General features: G+C 40.1%; 1 protein-coding gene across 2 annotated transcripts in view; it reads right to left on the reverse strand.

Annotated features, from left to right (window-relative positions):
* The window catches only part of AGO3 (argonaute RISC catalytic component 3), a 139386-nt gene extending 126092 nt beyond the window's left edge, over positions 1–13294 (reverse strand). Inside the window, exons 1-2 of one of the 2 annotated variants that reach the window (XM_054496081.2) lie at positions 13202–13294; positions 12555–12771 (exon numbers count right to left, since the gene is read on the reverse strand). In XM_054496081.2, the coding sequence (XP_054352056.1) occupies positions 12555–12573 (19 nt within the window). In that variant the 5' untranslated portion in view covers positions 12574–12771; positions 13202–13294. Of the gene's footprint in view, positions 1–894; positions 1019–12554; positions 12772–13201 lie in introns of those variants that run through there. The other variant, XM_054496090.2, reaches the window with a different exon arrangement.
* Positions 13295–14409: the final 1115 nt, after the last annotated feature.

Below are 14409 nucleotides of genomic sequence, written 5' to 3' on the forward strand. Positions count from 1 at the left end.
AACCTAAGTACCCACTGATAGATGAATGAATAAACAAAATGTGGTATATACATACAATGAAATATTATTCAGCCTTAAAAAAGAAATTCTGACACACACTAAAACATGATTAACTTTGAAGATATTATGCTAAGTGAAATAAGACAGGCCAGGCATGGTGGCTCACACCTGTAATCCCAGCACTTTGGGAGGCAGAGGTGGGCAGACTGCTTGGGCTCAGGAGTTTAAGACCAGCCTCAGCAACATGGTAAAACCCTGTCTGTATCTATCAAAAACACAAAAAATTAGCCAGGTGTGCACATGTAGTCCCAACTACTCAGAAAACTGAGGTGGTAGAATCGCTTGAGCCCCGGAGGTGGAGGTTACAGTGAGCCGAGATCATGCCACTGCACTCCAGCCTGGGTGATAGAGCGAGACCCCGTCTTTTTTTCTTTTTTTTTTTTTAAAAAAAGGGCTGGGGGTGGTGGCTCACGCCTGTAATCCTAGCACTTTGGGAGGCCAAGGCGGGTGGATCACCTGAGGTTGGGAGTTCAAGACCAGCCTGGCCAACATGGTGAAACCCTGTCTCTACTAAAATACAAAAATTAGCCAGGCATGATGGCAGATGCCTGTAATCCCAGATACTTGGGAGGCTGGGATGAGAGAACTGCTTGAACCTGGGAGACAGTAGCTGCAGTGAGCCGAGATTGTGCCACTGCACTCCAGCCTGGGCAGCTAAGCGAGATTCTGTCCCCCCAAAAAAAAAAAAAAAAAAAAAAAGATGGGCATGGCACGCCTGTAATCCCAACACTCTGAGAAGCCAAGGTGGGAGGATCATTTGAGGTCAGCAGTTTGAGAACAGCCTGGCCAACATGGTGAAACATCATCTCCACCAAAAAAATACAAAAAAATTACCTGGGTGTGGTCATGTGCACCTGTAGCCACCAGCTACTTGGGAGGCTGAGGCAGGAGAATCACTTGAACCCGGGAGGTGGAGGCTGCAGTGAGCTGAGATCATGCCACTGCACTCCAGCCTGGGCGACAGAGCGAGACTCCATCTCAAAAAAAAAAAAAAAAACCAGTCACAGAATGACAAACACTATATAATTTATATGATTCCACTTACATGAGGTACCTAGAGTAGTCAATTTCATAAGAAACAGGAAGTAGACGTGTGGTCATCAGGAGTTGAGACATGAGCAAATGGGAAGTTGTTAAATGGATACAGTTTCAGTTATAGAAAATGAAAAGAGTTGTGGAGATTGGCTGCACAACACTGTGAATGTACAGAACACTACTGACTGTATACAAAAATGGTTAAGATGGTAAATTTAATGGTTGTACATTTTACATTTTTTAATCAAAAAATTTTAAAGAAAACCTAAGTGATGTCCAGCACTAAATTTTTGAAGCTCAAAATACAGCTTTGTTAATCAAAATTCAAATGATAAATTACTAAACTATTATCTGAATAAACTAAAAATTACATTTAAAAAAAAATCTTAAAAGTCCTCCAAATAAATTAAATTCACAATTTAAAATACTTCCACACACATACAAAAAGATTCCAGATCCAGATGGCTTCACTAGAGAATTATACCAAACATTTAAGGAAAAAAATAACACCGATGTTATACAAACACTTCCAGAGAACAGAAAAAAAGTAAACACACCCCAATACAATTTATGATGCCAGAAAAATTCTGGTACTAAAACCTGACAAAAACACTATAAAAAAGGAAAATCATAAGCTAATCTAATTCACGAATATACATGCAAAAATCCTAACAAAATGTTAAATTAAATCCAACAATATATCAAAAGAATGAGTTTGTATCAGGAATAAAAAATTGGGCTAACAATAACTTTTATTCAGTGTAGACGAAAATAGACTAAAATGCTGCCTGAATCATTTGTTTTTAAATTTCTCTTTGTATTTTTAAAAAAATCTCTTCAGAGGGCATAATCTTTCCTTTCCTAGCGTGAGATAAGTAATACTGTACAAATTCCGTACTAGCCCTTAGTACTGGCTCTGCCAATTATCTAATCATTTGACCGTCACCAAATACTGTCCCTGAATTTGTTTCCTGATCTAAAAAGTGAAAATAATACTTGACCTGCTTCTTTCTTATGAAACTTATCAAGATTAAATTAGAAAATCCACAAATTCTAAAATTTATCAAGTTCTGACTATGTCTCAGACAATGTGCTAAGTGCTTTTATTTTACACCATGCAGGGCTAAGTTTTTGTATTTCTGGTAGAGACAGGGTTTCACCATGTTGCCCAGGCTGGTCTTGAACTCCTGAGAACAAGTGATCTGCCCGCCTTGGCCTCCCAAAATACTGGGATTACAGGCATAAGCCACCAAGCCTGGCCTGCTAGGTGCTTTTACATGCATTATCTCATTTAATCTTCATACCAACCCTATAAAGGAAGGAATCATTTTACAGACAAGGAAAACTGAAATAATTTGCCTAAAATTTTTATAGCTAGTAAGTAGGAGAATTGGGATTGTAACCTGCCATGCTGGACTCTCTGTTCTGTTCCATTAGTCGTTTCTTTCACCAATACCACACTATCTTGATTACAGTAGCTTTATTGTGAGTCTTGAAGTTAGTTAGACAGTGTCAGCCCTCTGAGTTCTGAGTGAAAAAGTGTTACAATCTGACTTAAATTTTTTTTTAAGTATCACTCCAGCTGCTGTATGAAAAATTATACATAAGGGTACAAGCAGGGAGACCAGTCAGCAGACTATGTGGCTATCTAGGTGAAAGATAATGTTGGCTAGGACTACAGTAGTACAGTTAGGGGAGTGATGTGGATGTGGAAAACATTTAGAAGGCAGGCCTGACAGGAACTGTTAAATGGACTAGATGTGGGGTATGAGGAGAAACATTCTCAAGGTTTTTTGGTCTGTACAACTGAAAGAACAGAAGCGTCATTTACTGAGATAGGAAAGACTCAGTGATAGTAGCAAGTTTGGAGAGGAAATTAAGAGGATTTTAAGGACATGCTAAATTTGAGGTGTCTACAAGTAGATGAACAGTAAGCAGTTAGATGAGTGTGGAGTTCAGGGGAGAGGTCAAGGCTGGAGGTGTAAATGTGGGTGTCCTCAGCATATAAGTGTTATTTAAAACCACTGGATTAGAGATCAGACAGACTGTGGCATGGATACAGAATACTAACCCCAAGGATACTCCCAATATTTAGAAATTAGGGAAATGAAAACAGCAAAGGAACTGGAAAAGTAACAGCCAACAAGATTGGAGGAGGACCTGGAGAGAGTGGTACCCTGAAAACCAAATGGAGAAAAATAGTGTTTCAAGAAGAAAATGTCATTAGATGTGGATGAAATAAAATGAAGATCTGGGAACTATTGGGTTTAGCTAAGTCTTTGCTGACCTTGATAAAAACAATTCCAGTGAAGTGCTTGGGACAAAAACCCAACTGTAGTAAGTTCAAAAAGAATGGCCTGAATTTGTTCAAGGCCTTGGATCCACTAGCAGTTTACAGGAAATTCAAAGGATTATGTTAAATTACATTGTAAAGATGGAACCAGCAAAATCCAGATCGTGAAAAATTCTAAAAGGACAAACAGCCCATAAATTGCAGAGGAGAAAAACAAGGAGAGAAAACTTACCGATTAAGACACTTAAAAGACATATCAATCAATCACAATGTGTAGAACTTATTTGGATTTTGAATCAAAAAATTTTTTTAGGCCGGGCATGGTGGCTCATGCCTGTAATCCCAGCACTTTGGGAGGCTGATGCGGGCGGATCACCTGAGGTCAGGAGTTCAAGACCAGCCTGGCCAACATGGTGAAACCCCGTCTCTACTAAAAATGCAAAAATTAGCCAGGCGTCATGGCGCGTGCCTATAATCCCAGCTACTCAGGAGGCTGAGGCAGGAGAATCGCTTGAACCTGGGAGGTGAAGGTTGCAGTGAGCCGAGATCATGCCACTGAACTCCAGTCTGGGCAACAGAGTGAGACTCCATCTCAAAAAAAAAAAAAAAAAAAAATTTTTTTTTAAGCAAACAGTTTAAAAAATAGTATGTGAGACAAGTAAAAATTTGAACAATGATTAGAAAATTTTATGTGATTATTATTTTGCTGTGAGAATGGTACTATATCATAAGAGTCCATAACTTTTATAGTTACTACTAAATATGAATAAAATCATATTATATCTAGAATATGCTTCAAAAATATAAAAGAGGGAAAAGTAGAAGAGACGCGATTGGACGTGGGTTGATGACTACGTCTGGGTGGTGGGTACAATAGAGGTTATTATACAGTTCTGCGTATTTGTATACATCCTAAATTCTCTATAGTAAAATATCATAAAAAAGAGAGAAATGGCCATTTCCTTTGCATGTGTCATCTCTTTTTACTATCCCATTGTACAGATAAGAAAATTAAGGTTAAGGAAGATTAAATGCACTGCCCAAAGTAGCAGTTAACTTTTTCTGATGGACTATTTTTTGGAGAAGTTTTAGGTTCACAGCAAAATTGAACAGAAGGTAGAGATTTCCCATATGTCCCAGGCCTCCTGCTCTGACATACACACAGACCCCCTACAAGAGGAGAACACTTGTACTCAAACCTATACCAACACATCATTAATAAATTTCAGTTAATTTAAGAGCCAGAATCTGTCTCTAAAACCCATGCTTTTTACACTATATCACACTGTCAATTTTTTCTCCATTGTCATTATTTTACCTGGTGCTTTTTAAATAATTTGGCACAAAGCAAAATTCTGTTGCATGAATAAGCAATGAACAGAACTCTATAGATACTAATCAAGTTTAGTATCCAGAAAATATTCTAATGTAAATTAGCAGATGAAACAATTCTGTCAGTACAATGAATTATACTTCCAATGAAGCATATTTTAGTTATTTAACAAATACATACTGCCCACTAGAGTTGGAAATATAACTACACAGAAATACAAAGCACTATCTGGACTTTCTCTCTATATCAAACTTTTCTTTCAGCAGTTATTGTATGTACTGGATAATAACTAACCAAACTAAATTTCAAACATAAAACCATACATTTCCAAAGTATACATGTGTCCATGTTGTTCACTCATCTAGTAATCCAATGTGTACCAGTTGGAAAGTCTAAAGCTAAACAATAGCCTACAGCAAATGTGACTGATGAAAAAAAACAAGCAGTGAATAAATAAAAATCAACTATAACATATACTATAGCCAATTACCAAATTATAGATTTTCACTGGGAACATTTTCTTTAATATTCATGGAATACTGTTTCAATAATTCTACTTCTAACAATTTATCCAAAAGCAAGCACTGGACCAGTATACAAAGACATATGTACTAGAATACTTACAAAGTTTTAGTCATAATAACAAAAAACTGGAAAAAATCTAAACCACTATCAATGAGACTGATCAATATACAGATAAAATTAAATGCTATGTACTCAGTATAAATTACTATACTGTTATATAGATGTAAGTAATGATATGGGAAAGATATTTACGACACATTACTAAGTGGAAAAAGGAGGTTAGAAACAATTTGTATGATAAATATATGGACAGACGGATGGATGTCTGGGAAGATATATAAGAAAGAGTTAACAATGGTTTTATCAGGAGGATAGGATCATATTTTCATCTTCTATTTGAGACATTCTTATATCATTTGTTTTTTAAAGTAATAAACATGTAGTTATTATTTTATAATCAGAAAAAGAATGCATTTTTGGGCCGGGCACGGTGGCTCATACCTGTAATCCCAGCACTTTGGTAGGCCAAGAAAGGTGGATCACCTGAGGTCAGGTCTGGTTCAAGACCAGCCTGACTAACATGGTGAAACCCCATTCTCCACTAAAAATACAAAAATTAGCTGGACGTGGTGGCGGGCACCTGTAATTCCAGCTACTAGGGAGACTGAGGCAGGAGAATTGCTTGAGCCCAGGAGGCGGAGGTTGCAGTGAGCCGAGATCATGCCATTGCACTCCAGCCTGGGTGACAGAGCAAGACTCCGCCTCAAAAAAAAAAAAAAAGAATACATTTTTGTTTTGGAAAAAGAAATATACTGTGTTGATCTCAAAATCTGACTTAATGAAATGTCTCTGATTTTATACAAGTTAAGTCTGCAAAGCTACGTAGTAAACAGCACGGAACTTCAGGAACCTCCTACCTGCTAATTCCACTTTTTCATTCAATGAATCTGTCCAAACATACCGCACTTATTATTAGGCTCACTACAATTAAATAATCACTTATAGAACATCCAGCCAGTTGAGGGTTAAGCTTATCAGGTGGCAGTATGGGAAACAATTTATTTCTTTCTTTGAGCAGAATCTCGCACTGTGGTCCAGGCTGGAGGGCAGTGGCGCGATCTTGGCTCACTGCAACCTCCGCCTCCCAGGTTCAAGCAATTCTCTTGTCTCAGCTTCCCAAGTAGCTGGGATTACAGGTGTACGCCACCATGCCCAGCTAATTTTTGTATTTTTAATAGAGACGGGGTTTCACCATGTTGGTTAGGCTGGTCTTGAACTCCTAACCTCGTGATCTGCCTGCTTCAGCCTCCCAAAGTGCTGGGATTACAGGTGTGAGCCACCGCATCCAGCTGGGAAACAATTTTTTTTTTTTTTTGAGTTGCCCAGGCTGGAGTGCAATGCCGTGACCTCAGCTCACTGCAATGTCCACCTCCCATGTTCAAAGGATTCTCCTGCCTCAGCCTCCCGAGTAGCGGGTATTACAGGCACCCGCCACCATGCCCAGCTAATTTCTTGTATTTTTAGTAGAGACGAGGTTTCACCATTTTGGTCAGGCTAGTCTCGAACTCCTGACCTCAGCTGATCCACCCGCCTCGGCCTCTCAAAGCACTGAGATTACAGGAGTGAGAAACAATTTTTAAAAGGCATTTCCTCCCTTGAAAATAAAAGGGGACATTTCCCTTGTTATTAGTAAGAGCCCATTTTGCAATCTATTCTTTCATCATTTTTAAAGTTCACAGAAATACTATGTCTCTCTCATATTGTTAGAAGATTCAGAAATCAGTTAAAATACCAAGTATTAGTAATGACTCAAAAGTAGTATTATGTAAGCTTACAATTGAGAACATATTCTTGTAAAATTTCTTCTACAAATGAAAAACCTAAAAATATGGGTGGGCATGGTGGCTCACTCCTGCAATCCCAGCATTTTGGGAGGCTGAGGCAGGAGGATCATTTGAGCCTAGGAGTTCAAGACCAGCCTGCGCAACATAGTAAGATCCCGTCTCTACAAAAAATATTTTTTTAATCTAAAAATATCTCACATCAATAGACTGTAGATACCACGTTCTGATTTCCCAAGAACTTGACAATTTGGAAATGATGCATAAAATAACTGGCTGATGTAAAACAAGGAATTTTAGGCCAGGCGCAGTGGCTCATGCCTGTAATCCCAGCACTCTGGGAGGCCAAGGTGAGCGGACTACCTGAGGTCAGGAGTTCAAGACCAGCCTGGCCAACATGGTGAAATTCCGTCTCTACTAAAAATACTGAGCGAAGATCACGCCATTGCACTCTAGCCTGGGCGATGAGAGCAAAACTCTGTCTCAAACAAACAAACAAACAAAAAAACAAGGAATTCTTCATTTCCTTAAGCTGACATTTCAGACTAATGCACACATTTTTTTATTATAACCAAACCACAAAATGCCCACATTTTAATGTATAAGAGAAAGCATCAGTTGTGTGACAAGGTTTTGCTGAATCTCAATAATTGGTTTTTTTAAGCAGTGGCTAGCCAAAGAAAGTCATTAATATTAACACAGATAATGGCAGAAAACCACAGAAACTCCAAATACAGAAAGGCTGTTCATGTATCCTAACAGCATAACCATTATGGCTGAAAAACCACACAATATTCTTTCTCACATCTGTTTTGTTAATGAGCCAAGAATGAGGGTCTATTCAGTATCCAAGACAACTGAATTAGAAGGTAGGAATGTCTGGTAAATGCTGTTCATCTCAACAGTCTGAGACTGAACAGGTCTGGAAAGGATACTGATCTTAAATAAATTATCTTTTTAGTTTTACCTTCCTGAAAACAGAATTATCACTTTGGTCTTTTTTCCCCTACCCATTAGCAACAACAAAAACTTATAAATTACTTTTTAAGATTCTAGTTTTAAGTACCGTAAGATAATATGTTTTGTTAGATTAACTATTTTAATTCACCTTTCAGGTAGATCCTCAAGTATTTTAAGAATATAGAAACTGACGTGAAACTAGATGGCTATATTATAAAGCAAAATGGTATTCAACTAGAATCCATCAGCTTAGACAATTTGGCAAGAAATCTACTCTGAGCCAGGGTTTTTCCATATACAACAGAGAATTCTTCCAGGAAATGTCCCCTTTACAGGGCCCCAGGCCTCTTTGCATACTGTCAGGCCAGGCAGTAACTAAAAAACGCAATGTTCCCATTGGAAGATATAAACTAATACAAATTAATTCTAAATTACCAACTTATTACATACAATTCTCCAAAAAAGCAAAATGAAGTAGCATCTAGATATCTTTTCATTCATTGTAATGGCTTTCCTAAGTAACTTAATTCCTTAATTTTTAAAAAACTAAACAGATTAGTTTAGAATTTGGTTTAAAAATGTAAAGAATGGTTATATGAAGCTGATAGAATCATGGGTAATTTTGTAAATGTCTTCATGTTAACTGAATTATATTTGAAGGTTATCTACATGTTTTTTCCCTTAAGTCTTTTTTTAGAAGGAAAAATTTATTTTATGTCTCATTTTCTGTTTTCCCTCAGAGTCCCTTCATTGAAAGAGAAATTCTAAACCAAATATCAAAACAATCTTGTAAATTTTTGTAAGTCCCACTGCCAGTCAAGTGCAATAAATATATATTTTCAAAGTCATGATGGTCACTCCAGGGCAGCACAAGCCAAAATTTAAGTGACAACCCAGTAGAAAAACCTTTATCACTTTCAAAATTCATGCCCACAGACAGAGCTGTAATTTGATTTTTTTTCTTCAAGGCAAAGAACTACAAGTGAGAAAATTTATATAACGACAAAAACATTTCTCAAAGTTATTAAAGAAGATTGTTTTCTGGGAGGCCGAGGCAGGCAGATCACCTCAGGTCAGGAGTTCAAGACCAGCCTGGCCAACATGGCGAAACCCTGTCTCTACTAAAAATACAAAAAATTAGCCGGGCATGGTGGTGCGCGCCTGTAATCTCAGCTACTCGGGAGGCTGAGACAAGAGAATCACTTGAACCCAGGAGGCGGAGGTTGCAGCGAGCCAATATCATGCCACTGCACTCCAGCCTGGGCGACAGAGCAAGCGAGACTCCATCTCAAAAAAAATAAATAAATAAAAAGAAGATTGTTTTAAATACTAAATTGGGACCCTGATGGCATTACATATTTTAGTAGGTATTTTTAACCCATAATTTTTATCTACATCATTCAAATCCCAATCTTGATTTAGTTATAGCTTCCCATATATGCAACTTTTATTACTTTGGAACTTGGTTCCAAATAACTTTTCTAAAACTTTTATTATTAAATAAACACAGAACTCTAAAACAACTATTTTCAGACACGAATTTAAAAGTGTAAATAAGAACGAAACAGTCTATTCACTTTTGCAAGACTGTATAAAACTTCCACCAAACATCAAACAATTTGCATGTCATTAATTTAAGGTAAAAGTAAATGTTTTTCTTCCATAATAAAGTATAGTTCCTCTGTCCTAAACGGTAGTCTAACATTACCTGAAAACACAGACTAGAATAGTATGGACCTAAAAAATGAGTACTCAGGAGAAGTAATATCAAGCATTTCTGCAGCTCCCTATTCCCACTTTATTTAGAACTGAAACATAACCTACACTCTTAGTTCAGCAGTAATTAGACCATAAAAAACGGTGTTTCATCAGATGTTCCCCAACTAAAGAGTCACAGACACAGATGTTAAACTGTTGATTAATTTTTAACTAATTTCGCCTTTTTTTTGTTAAATCAAAGTTCTGATGGTACTAAATCAGTAGATTGCACCAGATATCCTTAAAAAGCATTTAAAATATTTCATATGAAAGAACAGACAAATACTAACTTATATGGTATTTGTGTTCAAGGTTCTCTAATGTAAATAAATTTAACAGTTTTCTGTGTATCCACCAAACAACTAAAATTTAAAATATCCTATCACAAGATGATTCCCGAGAATCTCCACACAAAAGAAAATCTTACGAAAGAATTGGAAAGCCAAGATTCAATACTGACTCAATAGACTTTTTGAGAACATTTATACTAAAATTTTAAAATCAAAATACATGTCAAATGATGATTTTTTTTTTTTTTTTTTGAGACAGGGTCTTGCTCCGTCACCCAGGCTGGAGTGTAGGGCACGATCATAGCTCACTGCAATCTCTGCCTCCTGGGCTCAATCCATTCTCCTGCCTCAGCCTCCCAAGTAGCTGGGACTACAGACATGTGCCACAATTCTTGGCGAATTTTTCTGTTTTTTGTAGAGGCAGGTCTCACTATATTACCTAGGCTGGTCTCCAACTGCTGGGCTCAAGCGATCATCCTTCCTCAGCCTCCCTAAGTGCTGAGATTACAGGCATGAACCACCACACCCAGCCTAAATTATGGACTTAAACTTTAGTTGCACAGCTATGCTTTCAACTTTACGCTAAGCATACCAATTATATACAAGTCTCAGGAATAATGAAAATTTTGTTTCTGATGTCAATCTTGAGCCAAAGTATAGCTTATCTTAATTATTAGGCTACATTCAATCATGTATAAACTGTACTGAAGAAAAAACTTTACTTTTCAAGAGACCCAAGCATATAGTTGATAATCTAACTACACACTTCCCCAAACATGAAGACAGCTAAATGGGTATCCATTTCAGTAATGGGACACCCAAAAAAGAAGAGGTCAAATGTATTTTCTGAGCTGTACTTGGCTTATTTGTACCAGTTGACTAGGTGGTTCGATGTTACAAATGTTTTCTAAGACATTGCCCATATATAAGGGCACAATATCATATGAAAAACCCTACGGAGAAAAAGAAAAAACTTTAAAAACTTTTTTGAAATATCTTTAAAAGTTTTAGGATGATTAATAAAGGGTCTGACTTTCATGATTTGTTTTCCAGACTTGACAACAGGACAGTTATGTACAAAGATCACCTATGGTGCCAAATAATCACATTTCCTGTACAGTAAAACAGTAGTATGGTAATTTTTTAAACAGGGCAGGACAGTTTCAGAAATACACAAATCAAAACTGAATAAGAGTCGAAATCTTTTCACAATCCAGACAGACTTTCTGTTTTTAAGACGATATGGGGGAAAGCGAAACAATGGAGCAGGAAAAAGAGATATGGTCTAAATTGATTAGAGAAACTTCCATGTAACAAAATTTGTAAAAAAAAAAAAAAAAAAAAATTTGTAACTCTCTCCCCATCTCACCTCCCCAGTTTGAGTGCTTTTTTGCATCCATTTGACAATACTCAATCTATTCAACAAAGTTCTTAGCTATCGTTATGTCACTGGTTTCTTTTACATAAGTTTTTCTTATATCAAATTGGCAAAAAGAGATATGGAATTCAGGAACTTGTAACACCATTAGTAACAAGACAGCCCCGCAAATATTTTGAAAATTAATTTACGAACTTGTGATCGTCTGAAGCATACTTTCAAATATAAAATGCCAAGCATGATCATTTGTTAGGCAAACCGTTATGCAACACCTTTCTGTCCCTGAATTAATTACTTTAGAACCATAAACAATACTTTTCCTTTTTTAAGGACAAGTACTATCCATGTTGCAATTTTCTCTTAAGACTGCAAGACTGCTGCTCTTCCCCCCAGAGATAAAGCAGTTTTCTTAAATTCCAAATTTCCAGGAATATGACAACTACTTCTCTAAGGAATAGAGAATGAAAAAAAAAATACTGTCAGCAATTTTAAGATCCACCTCCTCGTATAAGCAGGGATCCAGGCTGCTATGACATTTCCAAGCTCCTCAGAAACTATCTACCATGTTGCCACAAACAACAGAAAAGAACTCGAGGGTAGGAGCAATGCCACGTTGAATTTAACGTTGCACCAACACCTCCTTCGAACTTAATCTGAAGTTATCCGTTATCTCGGTGTATCTTCACAACTACCCTAAGAGGTAGGTAAGGGAGCTGGCTGGCTGCCCAGCCTCTACGGAACACACAACCTGGCTAAAGGACACGCACTCCAACTAGACAATGGCAAACCATTCTGAAGTCTGGAAGAAGGGTACTCCAGCAAAGAGTAATACCGCCTAGATAACCCCAAACTTAGACCCTCCAAGCGTTTCTCCGCCTCGCAGTTTCGCCGACTCAGGGGCCCCCGGGGAACTGCGGCTGGGCTGCAGGGAGGTCGCAGGGGAGCAGGGCGAGGGGCGGGAGACCGGGCGATGCCCGCCCGACGCTCACCTCGCGCACCTGGGCCGGGCGGGAGGAGCAGGGATGCTCAGAGGACAGTAGCTGGGTGACATCCCCTACCTGGCCCAGCGACTCTGACTCACCTGCGGAGCCGATTTCCATTCATGGAGCTGGGGGGAGTGCTTCGAGGGAGAACGGAGCCCGCCACTGGGGGCAAGGAAGCGGCCCGGGGGGCGACGCGGCGCGACGCGACGGGCACTCTCACTCGGCCCCGAGGCGGGGGCGGCGACGGCTTCCCCTGAGCAACCGCACTCCGAAAGCTCTGGGCCGGAAGAGTCGCGGACGGAAAACGGCACGGGACTAGGCGAGAGGAAGGGGAGATATGAGGCGCGGACAGAGGGGAGTCCCGTCCGGAAGTTGCATCGCCCGCGGCCGCCGACGCTCCCAACGCTCCTCCACGACTGCGGGCCACCGCCGCCGACCTGCCTGGGGCCGCCCCGGAAGCCCGCCGGCGTCAGTTCCGCTGCCTGGCTTGCCCGGCGTCCTCGCCTTGCCTCTGGGCCCCGAGCCGTGCCGGAGCGACGTCGGGGTGGGAGCGGCCGGCGCGGAGGACGCCGGGGAGGCGTCCGGGAGCCGGGCCACATGCGGCGGGCTCGGCCGTCCCCCGCGGGGCCGTGCCGGCCGGAGACAACGCGGAGGGGCAGGACTCCTCGCGCCGCACGAGTGGGGGCGGTGCCTGTCTGCGGCGACGTCGCGGCTGGCGGCGGGGCTTACCTGAGGAGTAGCCTACCTGGAGCCGGCAGGTGAAGGACCCCGACCTGCCGCGGAGGCCCCGAGCCGAGCCCGCTGGGGTAGGGCCACCCTCCTTCCTGAGCCCCCGCCACGCCCAGTCCGATCCACCCCACGCGCCGCCTCCTCACAGGCGGTCAAGTGACCACCGCAATTGACCTAAGTCCTAGGCTGCTTTAACAACCATTTTTAGGAGGAAAAAAATGTATTATAGTTTGGAAAAGATGACTAACAAATAGGACACTACACAAACATCAGATCGAGTAATTTCCATGTTTAAAACTCTTTAATAGCGCCTCGTCACACTTGGAAAACCCAAACTCCTTTCCAGGGTGAAAACGCACGACGTAAATGGGCCCCGCCTGTGCTACAGCTATACTGGTCGGCTTCCAATTCCCCCAACGGGCCAACTGCTGCTTTTTTCTGACTTGGAGCTTCTCTGCTTTTGGTTCCCTTGGCCAGGAACCCTCTCTCTCCTCTCCACCCTCCCCTTACTCCTTACCCCACAGCTTCTTTTTGCGTCTCAACGAAAGACATCTGAGACGCCTTTTCCGGACCACCCATCTATGGTGGGGCACCTGTTAGTCTACTGCAGTATTGCCTTGGTAGCCCTTTGCCCAGTCTGTTATTTATTTACTACTTGTGTGCCCCCCACCCCACTTGAATGTCAGGCAAATAGTAGGTCCTTAATAAATATTTGTTGCCTTAATGAAACGTACTATTTTATTCAGGCTGAGGAATCATTCATAATTTCTCCCCATGTCCCTATGCTTCAGTAATACGTTTTTTAATCAAAATAATTTTTTAAAGAGGAAAAGGAGAAAGAATATCCTATCTTCAGTTCCCCTCACTGTGGGACTTTGGATCAGTCACTTGATCTCTCCGGGCTTCAATTTTCTTATCTGAAAAATTGAGAGAACAGCATGTACCTTACACAGTTTGTAAGGTTAGGTAATGTACATACAGCACAGAGAAAATCCTCCCCAAATGTTAGTGAATAACAGAAGTATTTACTATTTACCATTTTAAAGCACTTACCATATAATATTAAACACTTAATAAATGTATGGGACTCAAAACCACATCTGACTCCAATTCTGTCTTACTTTCTTCTTCTTTCACATCCCTACCCCCGTGGCTGAAAATACCCTCCCCAATTTTAAAATATCAAATTAAATGTCACCAGATGAAACACTGCATCTTAAAAGT

This window comes from Pongo pygmaeus, chromosome 1 (assembly GCF_028885625.2).
Source record: "Pongo pygmaeus isolate AG05252 chromosome 1, NHGRI_mPonPyg2-v2.0_pri, whole genome shotgun sequence".
NCBI classification, from domain to species: domain Eukaryota; kingdom Metazoa; phylum Chordata; class Mammalia; order Primates; family Hominidae; genus Pongo; species Pongo pygmaeus.